The following is an 11,028-nucleotide window of genomic DNA, read 5'->3' on the forward strand; positions in this document are numbered from 1 at the left end:
TTAGTTAAAAATATTCAATATGTCAGGTTGCCCTGTTTTGGGGTAGTGCATCCTGAACCTCATCACTGTTAAATTTGGGAATACACATGAAAAAGGAAAGGGCGAGGCCGGTGGTGCCAAGTGGCCCCTTGATGTCATGAAAACCACAGCGACTGTGCTGCTCTGTCTTTCGTATCCTCACTGGGAGATGCAAAGTGATCCTCCGTACCTCTCTTGGCAGGAAGCCATTGCACTCAGCCACTCTGGGACCAGCCAGATGGACCCTGATTGTACACTCCATTAGATTACTGAGCTAGGATAACTGGTACTTTCCTCTACCTTAAATTAAATAAAAATTAAAATCATGAAAATGGATTTTTTTTAGTTGTAACCCCAAAGGGCTTAGTAAGGGAAGGGGCACTCACGAAAAGTAGGAGAGAGATGCTATTATTTTCAGTGCATGAAACGAGGACTCATTCAGATTTGGGGCAGCCCCATATATGTCAAAATTGAAAATTTCCCCATGCATTTAAAGTATGTAATATTTGCCAATCCAGATAGCTCGATGAGTGTTCTCATGTCACATTCATTAACTCAGACATGTGATATGGGTGGTCTGTCAGCCTTGGGTTTCATATTTCATAATATATTTTGGTGTCTTAACTCAAAGAATAATAGAAGTTGAAGGTCAGATTTTCATTATCAAACAAAACAACTTCTTGGGTCCTGATCTTCAAACATCAACTCGTTTTCTTTTCTATTCTAATGAAGATGGCTTCAGTGCAGCTTCCTGTAGGGAAACAAGATTGGGTGGTTGAGTTTAAATTTGTTTATAATTTAAACAAATTTCAAAAGGTGTTTTTAAAAATATTAAATTAAGAAAGGCTGACTTCCATTAAAACAACAACAAACTAGATCTTAGAAAAATCCTTACACTACAAAACATCTAAAATTCCTGGATGTAAATCTAAATTTTTTTAAATCAATGGCTGAATTTAAAAAGTAAAAAAAAAAAAAAAAAAAAATCCTCAGAGGCCAAAGCGGGAACAGGAAACAAAACAGATAAGGAAGCACTGAATCTCTCATGTGCTCACGGCATCTGCTGATTTTCCCCGTGACCTGGAATTTTGGTTTTAGTGGTAGAACAAAACAAAATGTGAAATTAATGGAGAGGGGAAGGGAGACAACAAAGAAGGCTAATCTGGGTGATGTCAGAGAAATTTACCCACGGTATTTGTCTTCATAAGCCAGCGCTCATATAATTCTGTAGTGGAAATGCAGGAAAACAAAGAAAAAAATCTCCAAAATAAGTCAGAGGAATACAAAGAACAACAATTACAGAGACATGACAAGTAGATTGGAAACTGACTTACTTCTCAGTGGCACACAATGGGAACCAGAAAAACGACGGCTTCAAAGTGCCGGGCAAAATAATTTCCATCCTGGAATTATACACAAAGGGAGACTACATATCACAAAGGAGGGCGAAATGAAGACATTTTTAGACAAACAAATAGAATGAGTGTCACTATCAACAGATCCTTATGAAAGCCATTTGAAGAAGAAGGAACATTATTCCCAAACAAGGTATGTGATGCAAGGAGGAATGAGAAAAAGAAAGCGAACATGTGAATAAATCTGAATAAACACTGACCACGTAGAAGAGTAATACAGACAGTCCCCTGCTTACGATGGTTCAACTTAATGATTTTTCAATTTTACAGTGGTCGCATATGCAATATTCATTTGGTAGAAACTGTGATTAGAATTTTGAACTTTGATCTTTTCTCAGGCTGGGGGTATGAGGTATGATACTCTCTTGTGATACTGGTGAACTCCCAGTCAGCCATGGGTCACACGCATAAATGACTAAAACTTGGCAGTGGGTTCATTGTGTTAGATGATTGTGCCCAGTTGTAGGCTCATGTGAGTGTTCTGAGCACACTGAAGATAGGCTGGGCTAAGCTGTGGTGTTCAGTAGGTTAGATGTATTAAATACATTTTTTCACATGATATTTTCAGTTTACGGTGAGTTAATTGGGTCATAACCCCATGGTAATTCAAAGAGCATCTGTACTTAGGTTTTATATCTTGACGCGTTTTCAAAAAGATGTCTAAAATACTGGATAACAATAGCGTATAAGTCAGTAGAAGAATGTTCAAAACTAAAGATTTTTGTCCTGCTCTGGAGGAGGGTAAAAATTATTGATTAGACCCCGGTAGGGTGGTGTACCAAGCAGAGAGTAAGTTAGCAGTCCATCTGGCAGACAGGCAGGTTTTATCACCATCATTGCTTTGAATTCTTGGGTCATGGCAGTAATAAAATGCAGACATTTTATTTGTGTTTTTAAATCCTCTACAGTTAATTCTCCCTCTTACTGCCGGTACCCTAGGCAGACAACCCCCACCACCATCACCCTTGTACACCACTGATTTGTTCAAGAGCTAACATTTCAAGTGCAACTACTAAAAAATTAGAACTAGATTACACAATTTCTATACAGAAAAGAAGAATAAAACATATTATATGAAAAACAATAACTAAAGAATTTAAGAAAGAAGAGGAGAAAATTTAGGAATATGAAAAATAGGGAAAATATGATGGTAAAAAATAAATACAAACCTGTCAATTATCACTAATACAATAAGTGAACTTCTAGATTGTAACTATCAATTTCCAAGAAATAGAGGAGACAGACGAACTCATTAAATGATCTTCACGGATATCACCAAAGTCAGAATCTGGGAAACTATAGTTTTTTCAACAAATAAAATTTGAGGGGGAAAGAGAGAGGTAGATAGTGTCTAGGAGATTTATCAATTGCAATGTGTGGATTTTATTTGAATTCTGATTCATACCAAGAAACTAAAAGTATGAGACAATTAAAAGAAATATGAATGCTGACTAGATGATATTAGAAAATTATTAACTTTTTAGGCATGATAATAGTTTGTGGTTATGCTTTTATGAGTATTTTTAAAGATACAAAATGTATCTATGAGAGGAAGGGGTAAGTGGTTGGGTCATTGATGAAACAGATTGACTATGAGTTGGCAATTGATGAAACCAAAAGATAGATACATGGGCATTTGTATACTATTCTGTTCACTTTTATGAATGTTTATAATTTTTCAAAAATAAAAATTAAGCAATTAAAAACTAACTTACCCAATAAAAATTTTAAATAATAAAAAATATTGTCCGGTGGGATTTTAAAAGGGTCACAACTATATTCTATTTATAGGAAACACATCTAAAATATAAAGACATTCAAAGTTGGGGGAGGGAAGAGAGAAAATTCCACCATGCAAACAAAAATTTTAAAAAGTTAATATGGTTAAATTTTTTAAAAGATAAAATATAATTAAGACCTATCAATCTGGATATATAAATAGGTTCATTAAAAATGATTAAAATTTCAATTTATTTATTAACAATATATATGAATTCTAAATTTCTATACATCTATTAATATTTTAATATTTTTCATAGAACCACTGCAATTTTTTCAAAATATATTGAATTCTAGAAAGAAAACTTCCATTTTCATATACTAAATGTAAATGTAAATGAAATGCAAGAAGAAAGTGTATATATATAATGGAGAGTTTCAGAACTATAGAAAGTTAAAATTTGTTGATTTCTTACTATCTCAGTACTCTTTACAAGGCTTATATGTAATAACTTATTTAATACTCACAACAAACATGTGAGTAGATATCGCTATTATTCTAATTTTACAAATAAGACAGCAGTGACTGGCTTACGATCTCTCAGCTAGAAGTAAAGCATCATTATACATCTTTAGTATCAAATATTCATTTTGTGTGATTTACTGATTTCTTTTTCTTTTTTTTTCTTCAGTTTTTAGTTTATGGAAGTTACTTTTCTGTCATTGCTGAAATTTTCCTAATGAGAAGCATTTACATAATCTATTCAGCCCGATGCAGAAGAAAAAAACGCAGTTTCTCTGGTGATAATCTAAGTGAGTTGGAGGACTCAATTCCTGATCCAAGCTTGGTTCACAATATTAGCCTGATCTCTCTAACCACAGACTCAGAGGATGGACAACCTTAAAAATATATAGTGCTAAACTACATGGTGTTCTACATTGTTCTAGATTAAAATATCATGAAAGACTACACCTCATCATAATCCTCATCAACACTACATCAAAACCTCAGCCATTGGCTAGTAAACTGGATACAACTGAAAAATGGAGCTGACCAAATTGAAACATACTACCAACACGGCCTCAGTGAGCAGCTGGGATACCAAACACTGTTTCGTTATTTTCAAGTCCATCCTCAAGACAACAGGAAAATCAGACAAGAGAGACCATCCAAGAGCAGAAACATAAAATGTTATCTAGAGTGAATGATATATATTAGTCTTCTGTGACCTACCTCTTAAAGAGATTTATTTTCAGTTGGATAATAAAGAAATGTATAGTGTAAGCATGATACAAATTAAGTCATTTATATATGATAATCATTTTATTATTATACTAATAGCGTATACCACCAATAAAAAGTTAGAATAGGGAGAAGTATGTAATTTCCACAAACCAGTACAAAAAAAAAATCAAAGAAAAATTTTTAATTAAACTTTACCATGATCCTGCATGAAAAGACTGAATATTCTAATGATTTCAATTTTTTTCTCAAACTAATTTTAAGTTCATTGCAATTTGTGATGGTCAGTTTTATGTATCGACTTGACTAGACTACATTCCTCATTGATTCAATCAAGTAGTAATCTAGGGGTAGCTCAGAAGTGTTTCTCAGATGTTATTAAAGGCCATAATCAGTTGACTTTATATAAAGGAGATTATCCTAGATAACTGCAGGTTCCCAGAAGGAGAAATTCCATCTGCGGAGAGGAGCTTCATCTCATGCCTGAGAAGTCTAGCCTGTCCATCCTGATGGCCTGCCCTATAAATTTTGAACTCGGCCTCACCAGCCCCCACAATCAAGTAAACCATTCCTTGAGAGAAATCTCTTAATATAAGCTCCTACAGGTTCTGTTTCTCAGGATGAGCCCTGACTGATACAGGTTTTGGTATTGGGCATGGTTGTAGAGGACAAAATCTTAAGGATGAATTTTCTGAACTGCCTCTGTGTTTTCTGGAACCGGTTACCTAATCGGGCTAGGTTTAAAGCCACTAATAAATCTATTTCCAGTCATAAAGAGGCCACTAGTAGTCACGGTACAATATGGCTATAGATAGACACACAGAGTATCACCATTGAATGTTCCCGATCAAATATTGTATTGGTTTCCTAGGGCTCTTGTAACAAATTACCACAAACTGGGTGGCTGAAAACAAGAGAAACTTATTCTCTCACATTCTGGAGGCTAGAAGTCTGAAATCACGGTGTTGGCAGGGCAAAACTCAAAACTCACTCTAGGGCAGGGCCCCTCCTTCCGTGGGCGATTCTTAGTAGTCCTCGGCTTAGAGACACATCACTCTAATCTTATCCTCCAATGTCACTTGGTGTTCTCTCTGTGTGTCTGTGTCTCCACATCCAAATCATCCTCTTCTTATAAGGAAACCAATCCATACCGGATTTAAGGCCCACCCTAATCCAATATGACCTCATAATAACTTGATTATATCTACAAAGTCCTTATTTCCATTAAGGTCATATTCACAGGTTCCAAGAAAATTTGGAGGAGGGGACGATATTCAATTCAGTATAAATATCTATAGAAGGTGTGGTTTCTGGGTTGGTATGTGTTTGTCACCTTAGGAATTTTTAGTTAAACTAAGGTGTATAGTAGAATTGGCTGGTTGCTCCTAACAGCACTGAAGAAAAGAGAGGGCGAAAGGATGAGCTCAGGGCTTCAAATTCCAGTCAAATGCTGCATCGATGACCTGAAAGCTTCAATATCTCCCCTGAAATAAACTTTCATCTCCTACACCTGCACAGTTGAGATTTCTAATAACCAAACCAAGTCTCATTCTTTGATTGAATTACAATGCAAATTGAACTCCTAACCTTGCAGAATGTCCTCTGAGAAAGTGAGGGGCATTCGTTGGGGGGTAAAAAATGGAATCCTGAACATGAGAATGGAGACATATAGAATGGAGACAGATCTCATTAAAGATGGAGACATCTAAGCCCTCTACCTGCCAAGTCTTCTTTGCTGGTAGAAACAGCCCTTCCACCCCTGCCCAAGGAGTTATCCAGTAGTGGTCTCCCTTGAGGTAGTGCCTGGCAAGACAATGCTGAGTCTCCCCAGAATCCACCCTAGCACCCTTCTTTGCTTCTAGAACTATAACTAGACTCAAGTCTCAGCAAGCCCCAAAAGGTGAGATCATTACATTCCAAAAGAGCTGTATGATTCTTCCATTGTTTATGGGCAGAAATCTGGAGAATATGTGTGGGAATGGATCTGAAGGGTACGGGGTCATGATAGAAAGAACCTATTTAAAGCTCGATTAGGCAGAATGTGCTGATGTGGGCTGACTAAATAAGGATTCTGGACTCAATGGTTTACCATCAGGGGTTAGAAAGAGCTCTAACCATTTGTCTGGTTAGCTGACACATGGATCCACAGGTGGCCTACACTAAATAAGTTGAAATGCCAGAACCACCTTGGTATGTAACTTGGTATGAGGAAGGTATTCATAGGTTTAGGAAATTGTAATGCCAGAGTGGATTAATCATGTAAGATTTGCTCACTCACCTTGGGAGGGTCCAAAGGACACACGTTTTACTGTGACTCTGAGAAATCCATGTGTGAGAGGAGACCAGCACTCTCGAAGGACACCGTGGTTGTTTTTCTCTCTAGGTCAGAAATTACAGCGGGACTGCTACCATTGAACATGGAATACTAAAATGCAATGGTGATGATGCAATCCTGGGGTGGCAGGGGCCAAGTAGTGGCACTTAATTGCCAAAGACAAGGTGGTTATGGTATCCATAATGGACAGTGGAGTCAAAGCAGTAGACTAGTCTAACTCACTGAACCCGAGGCTGTTGGCTAGTTGGTGTTTTTAGTAAAAAAATCAGATGAGCGATCTATGAAATTCTTACTCGATCTGTGTAAGTGGAAGTGTTCTAGTTCATTTTAAGCAGCTCAAGACTCACTAACAGCCATAATGGAAAATTCTGATATCACCGATTCACGATAATTTGGAGTCCAATGTTTCTAATAAGTTAAAGCTGCCTGGAATTTAATCCACTCGAGGGGATCTGGAATTTAAGTCCAAGATGAACAAGTTTGGAGTAGTGGAAAGAAATGCTTTGGCATAGGAGGCAGCCCTGTTGGGAAAGTTTTCAGAACTTTTTTTCTCAGATTAGATAGCATGTTGAGACACACGACTTCAGTTTCCACTTGGGGTATCTGTCTTTCTCTGCTGTGTGCTGAGCAAACACTTTGTAGCTGTTTTGCGGTTCACCCGTTCTCTCTTTGCTGGTGCTTGCATTTATTTTGTTGCTTGAGTTTTTATTTCAATTAGTGTGTTTTATTCCCCAAATTCCAAATTGGTTGTTTTGATATCAATCTATTCTAATTTCGTTTCTACCTGTATTTGCCCTATACATTTCTGTTTGTTTGTTTTTTAATGGAAATTATTCCTTTATCACTTTGAGAATCCAAAAAAATAATAATAATTTAAATGGCATTTTCACTTCTATAAAGTTAGTTTCATCTGAAGTGAATTCATTTTCCAAGTTTTATTTGGTTGTCCTTTCTTAACGTTAGATATGTTCAGATCTGTGTTAATTATTTATTATGGCATAAAAAAAAAATCACTCCAACACATCATGGCTTCCAACAGCACACGTTTATTATCTCACAGTTTCTGAGTCAGGAACCTGGGCACAGCTTAACTGGGTCCTTTGCTTCGGGGTCTCTTACGGGCTGCAGTCGAGGCGTTGACTGGGCTGTGATCATCTCAAGGCTTGACTGAGGCAGGATTCATTTTCAAGCTCATGTGATTGTTGGCAGGATGGCAGGATTCAGTTCCTCATGGCTACTGAGCTGAGGGCTTCTATTTCTTGCTTGCTGTTGACAGGAGACCAAGGAGACCACTCTCATTTCCTTGCCATATAGGCTTCTACAATACAGAGCATGCATCCTCAAAGCGTGCAAGTCAAGACATCAGGAGTCAGTTTGAAGATGGAAGTTACGGACTTTCGAAACCTGACAGAGAACGTGACATCTGATCACTTTTGTGATCTTCTATTCATTGGTCACTAGATCCAGCGCATACTCAAGAGAGGGTGGTTACACGGGGTGTGAACACCGAGAGGCAGGGGTACGGGGAGCCATCTTCGAGGCTGACAGAGTTTCCTAGCTAAAGATTTACTTTAAGAGCAAGGCGTTTGGTATTTCGTTTTCATTTCTCCCACTCTCTCTTCTCACCCCAACCCCCAACCCCCTTTGCTTCTTTCTGTCTAGAAGATTTGCAGTTATATTTTCCTGCTCCACCTCGGAGTTCTTCCTAAAAGTAGTAATAAGATATCACAGATTATTCTCAAGCCTGCAGACAATTTCAGTCAATTTGTGTTCTCCAGGCCATCTCTGTGTCTATATCCTCCGGTCTCTGTGGCAGACAGCAATTTGTAAGCCATATCCCTGGGCAGCAAAGAGCAGTAGATTTTTTAAAAACCGAACGGGCCCTATCTTGGCACCTAACCTCAAATGTAAGCCTTGCTCCGGTGCCCCCACTCATGGAATGCTTTATCTCTGTTATCGTATTTCCACTCTACAGCTTACCTTTGGGCCCAGAAGCCACCGAGGCCATGGCTCAGCCTTGCTTTCTCCATTTCCATTCTGTGTCTGGTCCGCAGAGACATTTAACTTGTCTTCGAGCCCAGCCATGTTGTTAATAGGTTTCATTTTTATGTTTCCCACCACAGCTCTCCCCACCCCTTTTTCGAACAGAGAGGCTGTGTCACTGTATGAAAATATCAAGCCACTGTCATCCAAAAGTGCCTCGGCCTATGGCACCTACCGCGAATAGCGGAATCTCAACAGTGGAGAAAAGCGCTAGAGAATAATCAGAGAAAGAAAAAACAGAAAGGAAAAGGAGGGAGGAGGAGAGGAAGGAAAATAAGGGAATTGAAAAGGGAAGAAAAAGGAGGAGACGGAGAAGAAGAAGAAGGGAGAGGAAGAAAAAAGGAGAGATCGCCCTATTACTTTCCATGAAACTGAAGCGGAAGACTCCTCCCTTCAAAGAGGCATTGAAGACCCCCTAACCCTTGGGCTTGCTTTCATCAGACCTGAATTTCATTTATTGTTTTTGCTAAAGGTAGTTGAGATTACAGAGGCATTGGGAGAGTTTATAGCAACGTAATGTGTTTTACAGTCACGTGCCACGGTAAACGACGGACCACATATCCGATGGTGGTCCCAGAAGATTATAATGGAGCTGAAAACTTCCTATCCCTTACTGACATCGTAGCTGTCGTGATGTCATAGCACAATGCATTACTCCCGGGTTTGTGGTGTGTGGTTATCTCGGTGTAAACAAACCTACTGAGCTGCCAATCGTCTAAAAGTGTAGCACATACAATTATGTACAGTACAGAAACTTGATAATGATAATAAATGACTATGTTACTGGACTATATATTTATTATATTATTTTTCATTGTTTTAGGGCGTATTCTTTCTACTTATTAAAAAAATTTGTGCCGCGTTATGTTGGCAACAGCTTCATCCGTCTCGTGTTTACGGATGGCATCATTTTCTTTTGTGCTTGATTTAATCTCGTGTTGTTTTGTACAGTGATGTGCTGTACAGGCTGGTAGCCCCGGAGCAACAGGCTAGACCACATAGCCTAGGTGTGTTGTGGGCATCCGGGTTCGTGTGAGTACACACTACGATGTTCACACGACGGAATCGCCTGATAACACCTTCTCAGAACATGTTACCATGTTGGGTGATGAGTGCCTAAATGACACAATGTTTCACGTGTCTTTTATTGAGGGTTGCAGTGTACTAAAAAAATCGGAAAGAAGAAAACTTCATGCACCAAAAACAGGAAGAGGGGAAGAAAAATATTGAATGTGCCAATAAAATAAACCCACCCAAAGCCCAAATGGTGGACTCGCCATTAAATTCTGTATTTGGACCCTGAGGGGAATGCCAAGTGTGGCTTCTGGGGCAGCTGCTGAAGTGCCACGTCACGTTACATCACTAAAACGGGGACAGCATCTCCTGGACAGGCTACCCACTGGGACGCAAAGAAGAGTCTTGGAGACCCAGTCATGGGTCACTGAGGGAAGAGTTTGGTCCCCAGAGACCTGGCCAGAGCTTCTGATAAGACATTTGCTTGTGATAATATCATCACAAGTGTTTCAAAGGCCTTGTTCAGATATAAATTCTCAAGTTTTAGAACAGACAAACCAGGGTTCCATGTGCTCAAACGCAATGAAGGCAAAAGAGAATACTATGTAATGAGCATCTAGGTATTTTATTTAATTAGAAAATTTAATAACATTATGTGATAACTAAGAATACATATGCAAAAAGGAAAGAAACTGTGCATGCAGACAGAGGAAATCAAAACAGACAACCAAAAGGCAGTGAACACCATCAACCCAAACATCAGGAGTCATGATGAGTTCGTTCGGCTGAGTTTGGTGATTTGCACCATTACTCAGCTGCTGGGCTGCGTACGTATCTATTCCAATAAAAGGCGCCTATTCGTTTGGGAACTTTTCAGATAGAAAAAAAAAAACAAAGAAAGACAGGAAGAGAGTCCAGGACCATAAGGTAGGGGAAGAATAACAGGATGGGAGGGAGAGAAGTCTTACCAGCAGCCTGGCTGCTGGCGGCACTGCGGCCTGGTGGCCTAGCAGCAACACTGTTTCTGGCAGCAGCATTTCTGCTGGCAGCAGCATTTCTGCTGGCAACAGCCCTTCCCACAGCCGCAGCCACCGCCACAGGAGCCACAGCCACAGGAGCCACAGCCACACGAGCGGCGGCAGCAGCAGACCACGGGGACACTGCAGCAGCCCCCACAGCAGCCACGGCAGCAGGGGCAGCAGCTGGAGCAGCAGCCCACCCGGTAGCATCTGCAGGTGGTG

The 11,028-nt window shown here is 39.3% G+C and overlaps 1 protein-coding gene across 1 annotated transcript in view; it reads left to right on the forward strand.

Moving 5' to 3' along the window:
- The window catches only part of LOC120597108 (thiamine transporter 2-like), a 36,651-nt gene extending 27,694 nt beyond the window's left edge, over nucleotides 1-8,957 (forward strand). Inside the window, 2 exon segments of the mRNA XM_039855806.1 lie at nucleotides 3,845-3,965; nucleotides 8,854-8,957. Coding sequence (XP_039711740.1) covers nucleotides 3,845-3,965; nucleotides 8,854-8,957 — 225 coding nt within the window.
- The last annotated feature ends 2,071 nt before the right edge of the window (nucleotides 8,958-11,028 follow it).

Source organism: Pteropus medius, unplaced genomic scaffold (assembly GCF_902729225.1).
Source record: "Pteropus medius unplaced genomic scaffold, Ma_sr-lr_union100, whole genome shotgun sequence".
Taxonomy (NCBI): Eukaryota; Metazoa; Chordata; class Mammalia; order Chiroptera; family Pteropodidae; genus Pteropus; species Pteropus medius.